The sequence below is a fragment of the Polypterus senegalus genome, chromosome 14 (genome assembly GCF_016835505.1).
Source record: "Polypterus senegalus isolate Bchr_013 chromosome 14, ASM1683550v1, whole genome shotgun sequence".
NCBI lineage: Eukaryota > Metazoa > Chordata > Cladistia > Polypteriformes > Polypteridae > Polypterus > Polypterus senegalus.
Window position 1 is genome coordinate 49,281,989 of NC_053167.1, and position 14,286 is coordinate 49,296,274.

The following is a 14,286-nucleotide window of genomic DNA, read 5'->3' on the forward strand; positions in this document are numbered from 1 at the left end:
TAAAGCAGAAGTAATTTACTTAACAGAATGTAGTTATTGTAATAAGTGTTTTGGTAATCGGAACATAAGATTCTCAAACTCTAATGATCCATTTAAGGGGTCTGTGCCTTTCCTACAAGCATTGGCCACGCGTTTTAGCAAAGCATGCTGTGTTTGTATATATATATAAACTAAAAACATTAAATTTGATTTTAGGAAAGCAAACTTTAAAGCAAAATTCAGAAAGAAGCAAAGTGAGACAAGCTGAAAGGTATTGAAATAATCATGGAGTAGTGGGATAGGATTAAAGAAAATTATTACAGACAATGAAAGATGAGTATATCTTTAAATTATACATTTAGGAAAATGGGCCAGTAGATAAGTTAATAAACTACAAAAGCAAAAAAATTACTGTATAATTCTAGTGCTCACATTAGAGCAATAGAGTTCAAGAGAGTAATTTCATTCAAGCTAAGAAATGGAAAAAGACAGTAACAGAAGTGATTTGCAGAAAATGCTAAAGCAAACCTTAATACTTTTTTTGTATTTTTCCTGAATGGTAAAAAGGTCAAGTCTATTAAGAAAAGTAAGGATGAAAATAAACTACTGTTTACTGAAAAGGGAATAGCAGACACATTAGAATGATTTTCTAAAAAATTGTTCTTTATAATGAGGCCAAAAATCTGTAAAAATAATATTAATTAGATACGATTCCTAATGCAATTGTCCTATACTGTATTTCAAAAAGGTGACAGGGCTTATGTTAAAGAATACTGGCCATTTATTGTAATTCATATTACAGAAAAATTACTCGTGTGACGAACAAGCTTATCAGCAAATATGGAATTACAAGTGGATCTGATTTCATTTGGATTCTGTTGCTGTTGGAACAACAGAACAGTCATGTACCTCTGACATCATAAAGTGCAAAGTAAAATATGCAAAATCCTTCCCATTGTCATTCACAAAAATGAATGCAAAATCTTCTGAATTAGGACAAAAGGAATATTTTTAAAGAAGTTTTTTTTTTCTTCTTTTTCAATCATTATTAGAGGATATGAAATGGTGTGCATTTTTCATATTGTCTCTGCTTTATGATTGGGTGAAGAAGAATGAATGTCCTACAATGATGACTTTAATTTATTTCTAGGAATCTGGGAAAGTTAAAGCTCTGGTTTTACATGGGGAGACTGTTTTTCAGTAATGTTTTAGAGTTTTATAAGCAAGCTAACAAAACATACTTGTGCACACAGTACTGTTTATCTTAAAATTCAGGAAGCGTTTGATAGGGCACCTGATAAGAAGGTATTCATCAAACTACAGAAAACGGGAGTTCAAAGTACAAGAGGGCACACGGGTACAAAATTGACTTAAACACTGAAAATAATTCCTCATGGTCCAAGAACTGCTTTCAAGAACTGATGATGTTAAAAGTAAAGTATCCCCTAAGGATCAGTACTGTGTCCTCTACTCTTTTTTTATTATTTACAGGTATTAATAAACACAGCTTTTAATTGTACTTTATCTTGGCTCATGTATGCATTGAATCGCACATATACAGTAATAGCATTCACACGTACAAATAACAGCATCCAAATAATATTCCATAGCTCCATATACCTTGTCTCCTCCTATTCCCTATTTTCCGGAAGCAGCTTCCTTCACATAACCTGTTTAGACGTTGCTGCTTGATAAGCTCTAGGATCTCAGGCTGGATCCTCTCCCGTAGTTCTCTGTGAAATTGAGATGGTAAAAAGGAGATGAAATCTGAGTATGAAGTAAACAAGCTTTGACAAAATTGGTTTCATTATTTATTTCTATACTAAAATGCTTCTGTGATTAAAAAGTAGTGATTTCTTTTCATGGGTAAACACACACCAAATTTAATATTTTACTTTTTATTTAATATTTTGCACACCAGTCTGAAACTGTTTCTCTGTTCAACTTCATGAAAAAGAATGAATTTACTTTAGGGTCCAATTAAAGCTATCAGTGCTAAACAATTCAGCAGAGAAACTGTAAAAATGTTAGGTAGTTCATTTGACTGCATGCTGACAAAAATAAAATAGAAAATTTGACAGCTGCACAGAATATAAAAAAACACAGCAGAAGAATAACAGAATACATGGGTGGACGTCCAAAATGCAGTTGCCACCTTACAGATGTAATAATGTTTTGCTACAACTTTGATTTATGTGATATAACAATGTATTTGGACTGAATGTATTTGACTTTAAACTCAAAATTAAACTGAAGTACTGAACAAAAAAACATAAAAAACATAACATAAAAAATATTAGGCTATATGTGCACATGTTTAATATGTATACAATAATTTGTATTTTATCAAAACTGATTCAAATTAAGAAACAAATTTTAAAATAATTACTAGCTTCATGTCAGCCAAGCATGATGTATAAACATTATATGAGTGAATTGGTGCTCTGAAAAACTGAACTGCAGTTAAGCATGCTCAATATGTTTTAGTCTGCAAAACACAGATTTTCAAGCAGTTGAAATAGGTTGTAAATCTTTTATTTGAATCTGTACACCAACTGAAGCAAAAAAGGCATGAATTGTTGTTAAAAGTTTAAACAAACTTTCATTGCGCTTAGAAATAGGTAAAAGTAGAGCTTGAAAAAAGTATGGATGAAGAATATAGTATTCTTTCATTTGGCCATTATTAAAATATATATTCCCAGACACTTGTGGTTCATCTCCCCATCAGCTAAGGAGAAGACAAATGGTATTGCATTTGAACTGCAGTATTTATATGCAGTGCACAGTGTTACATTCATGATTGTGTCTGTGTCTGTTCTTTAACAAATAAGACATGGTTTGGATAGGATCGCTATGTGTATGTATGTGTGTGTATTAATCTTCAAGGGTGAGAGTAGATAAACCCAATAAACGTTCCTGGTAAGTCTCAGAAATGATTGCCTTCAGACCTGAGGATCTCTCAACACCTGTACCACTTACCAGGAGGTACCCACTCACTGTGCTGCTTTTCAGCTGCTAACCTTTGTGTGAGTATAACAATCACCAACACCGGGTGCTCTTAACACTATACTGGCCCAGCCAAACAATATAAACTCACTATTGCAATGAAACAAAACTAACAAATCACAGCAAAACCATTAATAGCACAATGTAGTAAATGTATTGAAGTAAGTCTCACTGAAAGATACTTATATAAGGATATAGATAATGAAAAAGATGAGTAATTTCAAGCCAGGGTGCAAAGCTGCAGTCTTCTAGGGTCTTATATATGCCAGTTTCAGTGGTAATATAGATGTCTCATCTGGGTGATGATGATCTTCTCTGTTCTCTTCTTGTGTTTCATCTGTGCAGTATGCAACCCAAACCCAAAGTCCTCTCTCCACAGGGAGTTGACAATGATTACATAAAGTACAGGAATTCCTTTGTCATTTGCATCTTATTGCTAATAAAGAATCAGTTAAATCAATGAATACAGCTGTTTAAAACTAAAATAAGCAATTAAGGGTTCAAAATCTTAAGAAGTGAGACAAATGAACTAGAAAAATGTCACTTGAGCAATAAGTGCTTCATCGGAAATAAATGATTTCTAATGAAGCAATTGGGTTGGAACAAAAATCTGAAGCCACTGCAGCTCTCCACAACTAATGCTGCTTAGCCCTGATTTAAAGATTCCGAATCTTAAATAGCAAATAAATTAAATGAAGCTAATTGGTAGCAAAAACTAGTCACTAATTAAAAAAATGCTTAGAATGAAAATCTGTAGCCACTATGGCTCTCCAAGATCAGAGTTGGCCACTTCTGCCTTATTTCATTACAATTATTTTTCCCTTTCAGATTTATTCAGTCCTACCTTTCTCATTTCTGTTTATTGTGTAACATATCACACAACAATAAGCAGAAAGAAATGGTGTTAGATTACTCTGGGTGTTTTAAAAGAATACTTGTATCCTAAAAAAGACTACCATATGCAATAGAATAGCTAAAGATATCCCTGTGGATATAACTTTGTTTCAGAAAGGATAGCATACTTTTCATCAATTTCTAAATATAGTCTATCACAAGAAGCACAGGATTTTAATATAACTATGACATTTGTAGGTAACCGTGTACACAGCATATTCTAAAAATTGGAAGAAACTGCAAATTCCTTTTCTAAAATAACCAAAGTTGACACCAAGTGAGAGATTTGCAGTTCATGCCAAAAACTCATTTTCATACATTTGCTACCCAAAAAAGACTGCCGGAGGTCTGGAATGTTTTTAACCTTTAAATAATCATTACATTATATGAATTTTTAAAAGGACTTACTGTATTTATATATGCTGAACAACACTAAAAATATGTGAGAACTCTGGGAAAATATTCATACTAACTGCATTCAGTTTTTCACATGACTAATAAAATATGTATGTTAATCCATTTAAAAGACACTGCTTCATTCTCCTCTGAAATAAAATTAAGTTTTATATTAATAATTTTTAATGCTTTGTGAAATTATAGATGTTACATATTTACAATAATACTTGCCTGGCACAGTGAAAATGCAGACTGGCAAGCACTACCAACGTGAGTTTGGAGTATAATATACATTTATTAATATTATATTTCTTGAACCATATAATCTGATGTTTGCCCATTATCTGAAGCATTTGTTAAGTGATCTGTCTGTATTACAAATTTCTAAAAGCATAATTTTTGAGTAAAGCAACATCTGTCCTTGTAAGTTTCCCCTCCTAAAATCTTCACCATCCACATTATTATACCTGCTCATAGTATGTGGTTCAATTGTTTTGGCCAAAATAGACAGAAAAAGCACATCCTCATCTTTTATCAAATCTGCCTGCAAAAATCTCTTGACTTTATACAACAGGCGTCATCCTGGGTATCAGGTTTTGAGTGTAGTGGTCAAAATGAGTCTCTGATTTTTGAGCCAAAGCCAAACCTACATAGGATGAAGAATGATTGAAGTTCTTTTTTTAATTATTAAACTATCTGACAGGTTGCTACTTTAAAATTAGTACTTTAACAAGAACATGGGGATCCAGGCAGAAAGTCATACAGGGTAAATATTTCACAACATTAGAATTTTTTTTTCACAGAGAAACCTTGAAACAAGTGGACTAAATTACCAAATAGTGTGGTAGAGAGTAGGGACCATCAAAACTGGACCTGATATTATTTTTGAGGAGTTGGATGGTTAGAACTGGCAAGTTTTGTTGGGCTGAATTGTCTTTTCTCATCAGAATGATTCTAATGTTATAATTATTAGTGGCATTTAATTATTCAAAAGTATTTTCTGTGTCCAAAGATGATAATATATCTGAATGCTTTCAAACTGATGAATTTTCTGTTTCATTAAATTAAATAGACAATGAAAATTAAAATACAAACAAGATTCTGCCATTAATGAAAGCAGTGTGGTCTTGTAAAATAAAAGTTAACCATATAAGCACTCTTAAAATTCCTAATTCACATACAGGTTTTCATACTATGAATTTGCTTTCTTTGATAACCTACTGTGGGTTTTATCTTACATGACTATGGTTCAGGGTGCAATAGACTCTCTCAGTGGTGTATATGCAGCAGTATTGTAAATTAGTTTGATAGTTTTTCAGTCTCTTTAAAGGAAGGTTTGGATTATACCTATGGGTAATACACAACAATGCAATCAAGGTAATCTACCATATTAAATTAAGCAAACTATTTGATGGTGTATGCCAGGGAAAGGCTGGGCAACTACTTGGGTGAGGTCATATAGACTTGACTTGCCTTTTTCTAATGACATTGGAATAAACCTCCAGAGGTATAACTTCTCTGAAATCCCAGTAGATGGTAACTATTCTTCTGCTCTTTTCTGTTCCAGTTATTCATTGGCTCAATACATTCATTAATAATTATGTACTTGTTTCAGTTAAGGGATACATTTTTATCACAGAGAAAAAAATGTACATATAATAATAATGATAATATCCATCCATCCATTTTCTAACCCGCTGAATCCGAATACAGGGTCACGGGGGTTTGCTGGAGCCAATCCCAGCCAACACATGGCACAAGGCAGGAACCAATCCTGGGCAGGGTGCCAACCCACCGCAGGACACACACAAACACACCCACACACCAAGCACACACTAGGGCCAATTTAGAATCGCCAATCCACTTAAACTGCATGTCTTTGGATTGTGGGAGGAAACCGGAGCGCCCGGAGGAAACCCACGCAGACACGGGGAGAACATGCAAACTCCACGCAGGGAGGACCCGGGAAGTGAACCTGGGTCTCCTAACTGCGAGGCAGCAGCGCTACCACTGCGCATAATGATAATATGAATATCTGAAATATTAATATTGCATGGTGTTTTGTGTTTTCAATGTTACTTAGTATTTTAATTGCTTTCCGGTTTTAAATGTTGCATATCATTGCTTATCTCTTTGCCCTTTTGCAGCCAGGGACAATATATACGGATGGCTGCCCCAAACCTTTTTTCATGTGTTGAGACTACTTCTTTTATAATGTATATAATGCTTATAAGTGGAAACTGTTCCATGTTTAAAAAATAATCTAATGAGAAAATAATATATCCCAAAATAGAAGTTATAAGTGGATTACAATTAACTGATGTTTACTTTAAGTTCAGTTAAAATAGGCAATCAGTGCACTTCTGCTCATGAAAAAATGTTATTATATAAAATAGAAATAATGTGGAAAAAATTTGGAATTAACTTGCTTAGAGATCTTCATATAGACAACGTCTTTGCATCCTATGAACAATTACATTCCAAATTTAACATTCCAGCTACACATTTCTTTCACTATCTTCAAATCAGGAACTTTGTTAAACAGAACCTTCCAGATTTTCCTCATCTTGCACCCTCATCCATGCTGGAAAAAATATTGCTCAATCTCAAGGAATTAGACTCCATCTCTACAATATATAAAATCATTTTACAATCCCTCCCTTTCAAAGATCCAAGAGGACACTGGGAAAAAGATCTCTCAATTAAAATATCAGAAAAGGAGTGGAAAGTAGCAATGCAGAGAATTCACTCGAGCTCCATATGCACAAAGCATACAATTATACAACTCAAAATTATATATCGAGCACATCTGTCTCGACTAAAACTCTCCAAAATGTTTCCAGGGCATGATCCAACCTGCGAACGCTGCAACCAAGCCCCAGCCTCAATGGGTCACATGTTCTGGGCCTGCACCACATTAACATTATTCTGGACCAAAATTTTGAATTACCTTTCAGACAGCCTTGGACTCACAATCCCTCCTAACCCATTAACAGCTGTGTTTGGGGTTCTTCCAGAGGGGTTTAAAGTGGAGAAAGACAAACAAATTGTGATTGCATTCACTACACTTTTGGCACGCAGACTTATTCTGATAAACTGGAAGAACCCAAACTCTCCTCTTTTAAGTCAGTGGGAAACCGATGTGTTATATTATTTGAAATTGGAAAAAATCAAATACTCTGTTAGAGGATCCGTACAGACTTTTTTCAAAACATGTCAGGATCTAATCAGTAATATTTTAAAATAAGTTCATAAAGCACAGAGAATTTATTAATTTAGGTATGTTTACAAGCCTTAAATTTTATGCCGTTTGGCTTGCTCTCTCTCTCAGACGTGGGGATCGATCTATTTTAACTCAATTTTTCTTTTTGTAAAAACTTGAGTGCTTTGTATGGATTGCAATAAAATTAATAAAGAAAGAAAAAAAAAAAGAAATTATGTGTATATTTATGCAAAAAAACTTTTTATCATACAGGAATATCGTCATATTCAGACATACATGGCCCATTTATGATAACTTTAATTATAAGAAACAGAAAGAATGCATTTCCAAAACATTGTTTGTTATATGGTGTATTGAAGGTTTTGTTGAATATAGAAAACGTGGTATAAACTGTAATGTCACTTTAAGCATTTGAACTTTTTTGGTGCCATTTATTAAAAACAAAGTGGTTTTACGGTTGGGGAAACAGACTCACATAATAGGAGGTGACTGGAAATCATCTTGACTCATTCGTTCAGATTGTCTCAGCCTCAGGATCTCAGAGTAGCTCAACCCACGGAGCTTACTCTTAAACTGGTCAAGAGAATTTGGTTTCATTCCCAAAGCCCGTGTGATCTGTTCTCTCACAACTTGCATCACCTAGAAAAAGAACAAATATCAAAACACTGCTATTTCAGATTTTTATATGCAACTGTAAAATGCTGTGGAAGTGGCTAGGCTGGTAACTGGACAAACGAAGTACTCTTCTGCTTGATTAACATAGAATCCACAAGTTCATTTTCTCTGGAATGTTAATACATTCAAGTTTTCACTTTCTTTTGCTTTGTTGCTGACTTAATATGTTAACTGGTGTAAAAGTTTTATAAACATAATTTATAATGTCTTCATATATATAGAATATGATTTATGTTTCTATGAATATTTTACACAATATTATATTTTCTTTTATTTTAACTCTGTTATACTGTACTTGCAGCTATGCATGGCAGAAGTTGTCCCATATCAAAATAAACCTAAGTGAACTAAACGTGCATGTAGCTGTGTAAATGCTGCATAATTTTTTAACCATGGGTAGAGGCTATGTTTTAGGCTTATAGTTACATTGTGAGTATAATATCTAGATAGATAGATAGATAGATAGATACTTAATTAATCCCAAAAATGTGTATAAATATAATATAATAATGTGCTGCCTGACATTTACTTAAGAGATCGTTTTTTTTTACTGTCTAAACATGGTTGTGCAAAATCAACAGGTTTGTCAATATCACATCAAATGGATATTTTATATGTTCTCATTCTGTTGTATTTTACCTATCTGAAACATGATTTGTTAACTAAAGATTATTTTCTGCAAGTTTTGAAGTTAGCATTGAATATAGTTTACTTGTTGACTGCACAGCTGGAGAATATATGAATAATTTACCTATACAATGTAATTCAAATGTGTAAAATATCTCTTATGAAAACAATACTGTACATAGATTTTTTTTGTAATATTTTTCAACTTCATGTTCATATCAAATATATTTAAGTGTAAAATAATGTTTTATGAACCAGATTAAAAAAAAATGTGGTAAACAAATTTAAGGTCTAAACAGTATTCTCCTCTCATATTGCAGCACACTTAATAATCCAACACAGTTTGCTAAACTTTGGTTTACTAAAGAACAATGCCTGGAAAAATGCCATTAAATAACCAAAAGGGGACCTTTAGGTATGGTGTACACCCCCTTTAAAAGATAAATTTGCAACTTGTGACTTGACATAAAGACTTGTAAAAACTAGATATTAGGCACCTATGTTGACAAAGAATTAAGTGTTTTTCCCAACACACTTGTGTCACAAAATGTTTTTTACTCATTTGTTTATACAAAGACATACGTACTTAAGCATCAAGCATTTCATTTCTTTCTTACTCTGATTTAGTACTTATGATGGATCCAGCATGCAATTATTCATCCATATTTCAAAACTATTTCATAAGTGCAGGGGTCAAAGAGAGATGGAGCATAACTTGGCAGCAGCAGGCATAAGGTTGAATCGACCAATTAAAGGTTAATTTTTATTCTTTCAACATGTATTTGAACTGTGTCTTAGAGATAACCCTTATGAACATGGGGAGCACTTACAGATTCTACACAGAAGTCACCATAGAAATGAATCAGGATCTAAGTGCTGTGAAGAGGCAAAACTAACTGCAGTCCCTCTTTATAAACAATGAAGCTGATTTTACTTAAAAGAAAACAATATTTAGCAATGGGTGTGTTATAATATGTTCCCAGGTAATTTCGTGCCTTACTCTAGCCTTTTTTTACATACTGTATGTTACACACCAAGGACCACCAAAGCTACTCAAGTACCTTGTTGAAATCCTCAGATGTAGCTCTCATCTCCTTCCATGTTTTGTTGAGAAGTTGAATGCAAATACAGAAGAATTCCTCCCAGGCACGATCATGAGTAAAGAACATTGGATGGTAATCATTGCATCCCTCATTAGCTACACAGAAAAGAAAAAAGTTTGCATAATCAGATATATATAATTCAACTAAATATGAGGTAAAGATTTGTTTTCTCTCAATTGTTTGTATTAAGGACATGAATTACCCTGATGCAGGTACATAAGCACATTAACACACATTATTTCTATACTGTAGGTACTATTCAAACAGAATTCATCGTCCACACTGAACACTGAATGGATTAACTGGAATTGTGTTTGGGTATTATTGTGTCTGTGGTTTTGGACTTAGTGGCCCCCCTTGTAGTTACATTGGTGTAGTCGGCAAGATTTCCTGGCCATCACTTGGCAGGGTCCTGTAAAAATTATTGTAACCAAAACACAGACCTTAACCCCAACCTCCGTTGCCTATACCCTGGACCAGAAATGGGACCACAACCTGCAAATGGGGAAGCAACAGATATCCATCAGGCAACCAGTCAATGTCAGGAAGATCAACCACATACAATAGTTGGTCAACATACTGAGTCTGAGAATGCGCAGGAAGAATACCTTGATTGAGGGATGCTTGATGGCCTCTTCAATGGATAATACTCAGCACAATATAGTATTTTGTATGTAGTAAGGAAGGATGAGCTACATACCATCAGGAGGTCAAAATTATTGAAAAGTGTTGTTGAAAACCTTGCGGAATGTAGCCGTGAGAACCTCTTTTAACATGCTTTTTCTCAAAGTCTTGAAAAACATCTGTGATTTAAGAGGTCTACTTTTTATATAGTTACTTTTATTGTAATGTATATACAGTGAACCCTCGTTTATCACGGTTAATCCGTTCCAGACTCTATAAATCGAATATTTTCGCAGTTAGAGTATAGAAAACCTGTTTACGACCTTCTAAATACGTTTTTTAACATTATTAGAGCCCTCTAGACATGAAATAACATCCTTTAGTCACCATTACACTCGTATTACCCAATATATTTGACAAAATAAGAGAAAATAAGACATATTAGACGTTACAAATATCATATTACTAGGCGCTCGCCTTTTAAGGCGACCGACTTTTATCCTCAATTTTTGTGCGCTCCATGTGTACATCAGGCATGTAAGTGTAGAGAATGAGAACATCAAAGTGCCCATTCATAACATCTCCCGAACACCTACGTTTTTTTTTATCTCCACAAGTGCCTGTCCAAAGTCGTACAATGTCAGCCCGAATCTGTACCGCTAAAGACGGAGTTTCATGCACTAAATAAGCTATAGATGAGAATAAGCAAGCACCATCTCCCCTGATATTTACTACGCGGTGAGGCATTTGTACTCCATCAGCATTAATTATTTCCAGAGACATAATTTTGTCTATTTTTCCAGCGCATCGTGCACAAAAGCAAGGGAACAATGAGAGCACCAGAACTCTGCTCACATCGTGTCACTTTGTACCTCAAGCCGCAAGTAGTAAGTCTGTAATAAGCGGACAATCCCAAACGCTTTTATATAATAGATTATTGTACTGTACATTTAATTGCACACAACCACTAACCTATGAAGGCACGACCTCAGTAGTACAGTCTTCAGAGGTGGTGCAGTATCTTCAGCAGGTGCGTTGTTGTCTTCAGTGAAGAAGTACTAGGAGTAGGCAGAGGGTGTCTGGGTGCGCGGCTGAAGAACATCTTGATAGGCAGTTGCTGGCACTGTCTTTTCATATGCGTGAGGAGACGTTTGAAGGGTATTGCCATCTTTAATCATATCCAAGAGTTTCACCTTCTCCTGGATAGTAAGCATCTTCCTCCAGCGCTTAGTTTTATTGTCAGAAGGCTTAGAAAAAGCAGCACGTTTAGGAACTATCGTAGGGCTTACATAAAAGTTCTCAGAAAGCGCATGCGTAGTGACATAAATGTGTATGAGAAAAAAATCGCGATAGAGTGAAGCTGCGAAAGTCGAAGCATGATATAGCGAGGGATCACTGTAGTACATTTTTGAACTTATTGTTCAGTATTTCCCAACCAGAGCTTCAAAATAAAGGATGAAATATATTATTATAATACCACTATTTCCTTTCTTCAGTGAAGATACAAATCATTTCACTGATGTAGCCATTGATGGATTCCTGTCTGTATAAATTTCCACAACTGAAGGTGGAGCTGTATAATGGCACCGTTGTGTACAGAGGTGCGCAAGCAGTAGTTTGCACCTCGACCTCACTGACTCGCTACTGATAGGGGCTTTAGGCTTGATCCTGTCTGCAAACCAGGCTACCAGATAGAAACTATAATACCATATTTCCAGAGTCAATATAATACATTTTGCTGATTTTTTTATGAATTGAAATACTAGGGTTTTCCATAAAAAAGCCCAAACAAATACATATACCATAGCTGACCTACAACCTTTAGCCTCCAACAGTTAACACGAAGAAATAACTTGCATAATGTCTTTCTAATCCCACGTTAAGTCTATTGTTTTTTGCTTTGCCTTCTTGGAGCATGCTTTTAAATACAGCCTTGGGTGCCAGTAGCATTCACAACAAAAAAGCACTAATTTGATTCTGCAGCACTTCTGGACTATTGTGGCACTTTCCTGCCAGAAAACCACTCTGGAAGAAGTTAAAGAGGCAGCAGTAATGAGTTGAAAATAGCTATTTCTTAGAATAAGAGAATAAAAAAAGACAGTCCAATAAACAATGAGATCAATTTAAACTAAGAATGAGGCACCGATTGTGATATCTTTTGGAACTGAAAAGCTGTAGCTGCAGGGTCCCCCAAAACTGCACTTGGGAAACACTGCTTTACAGCATTATATATTAAATAAATAAATATGTAGTTTACCATATTTACTGATGTGAAAGCAGAATCTCATTAATTAAAACTCCATGCTGGTAAACAATCTTAATATTTGTGCATTCTAACCATTGTTCTAACCAATAGGTTTGGGTAAGGAGACACAGAGGGGCAATAACATTCTTGACAAGGAAGCCTTAGTTTTCCTCCAATATGACTATTACTTACGTAGCTCTCCAACCTGAAGAATTTCACAAAGTGTCTTAGTCAATTCAATAGCACAGCGTCCGAATGGGCACTCGTGTTTGTCCTCACGGCTGCTGTTCTCTAGAACAATCTGGAAACAGTAAACGGAGGATTTACATATTGATTTAATGCAACATAAAAAGTTAGTTCTTGGTTTCTGTAAAATCAATTTGTTGAACTGAAAACTTATTGGACAATCTCTGTAAATTAATCGCATGAAGGAAAAACTGATCAGCTGTTTGAATAGGGCACTTTACTATTCAAGACAGATAAAACATGTCATTTCACTACTTTTCCTCTTATTAGCCTTGAATGGCAAATCTTTGCTTCATGTCTCTGGTAACACTGACACTCAAATCACATGCAAGTGATGAATTCCTAGCAACCTCCTGTTTTGATTTTATTTACTTGAAAGGTTAAAGAATTGAACTACTCATCTGGGTTGATGGCAGCCGCAGGTACAAGTGAGTGAGAAATGTGAAATAAAGAATCAAAGAAGAAACAAGTAGGTGCAGCCCTAATGTCAACTAATATTTTGTTAGTGATGTTTTGTTCTGATAATTCTAATTCTACTATTATTAGCGTTCTTACTTAAATACCAAATGTAAATTTGTCTCATCATATATTAGATCTTTTTGTACTATTTTGTGTCTCTAACCTGTACCTCAATTGGCTTTACTTTCCTTTACATTAAGCCAAATTCTAACAAATCCCTTTGCGCTAAAGGCAAACTATAATTTCAGGATACTTTTCATAGAAGAAAAAACAACAAGGGCAACACTGAACACTGAATTATACTAAAAGGATCCACACAGGCTCAGATTTTAAAGTTGTAGCACTATGTCACTGGTATTCAGCAGGTTGAAACAGACACAGTGTAAACATGAATAGAAGAGTTAGCTGAAACGTTTTAAGGATGTGGGGCCATATGCTGCTCTGTGAAGCTATTTTGTCACCTTTGTGAAGATACAGCTACATATTATTCCCTGAGTTATATTATAAACACCTTGCTTTTGACAGCATTCTGAAACTGATGATTTTAAAATCTCAGAATGAGTGTAAATTTATTTGGCTAATTTCATCATGAGATGTTAATGGAATATTGACTTAGAACTGGGAGACTGTGTGTTTTAGTACTCCATTTTACCTCAGAAGATTCATCTTTAATTATAGAGCATTGACAAAAATCTTGCTGTATTACAGTTGGAAGGATGTCAGTCATTTGGACACTTTTACCATTTACTGAAAATAGAAGAAGTGAAAATAGAAAGCAATCAGCATATACTGGCTGATGGACTTATTGA

General features: G+C 34.6%; 1 protein-coding gene across 6 annotated transcripts in view; it reads right to left on the bottom strand.

Moving 5' to 3' along the window:
* Positions 1 to 14,286, bottom strand: part of elmo2 (engulfment and cell motility 2) — a 155,867-nt gene that overhangs the window by 25,157 nt on the left and 116,424 nt on the right. For all 6 annotated transcript variants that reach the window (XM_039776595.1, XM_039776593.1, XM_039776596.1 and 3 more), the window contains 4 exons: positions 12,965 to 13,073; positions 9,862 to 9,998; positions 7,974 to 8,137; positions 1,600 to 1,712 (listed from right to left, as the gene is read on the bottom strand). In XM_039776595.1, coding sequence (XP_039632529.1) covers positions 1,600 to 1,712; positions 7,974 to 8,137; positions 9,862 to 9,998; positions 12,965 to 13,073 — 523 coding nt within the window. The remainder of the gene's footprint in view (positions 1 to 1,599; positions 1,713 to 7,973; positions 8,138 to 9,861; positions 9,999 to 12,964; positions 13,074 to 14,286) is intronic.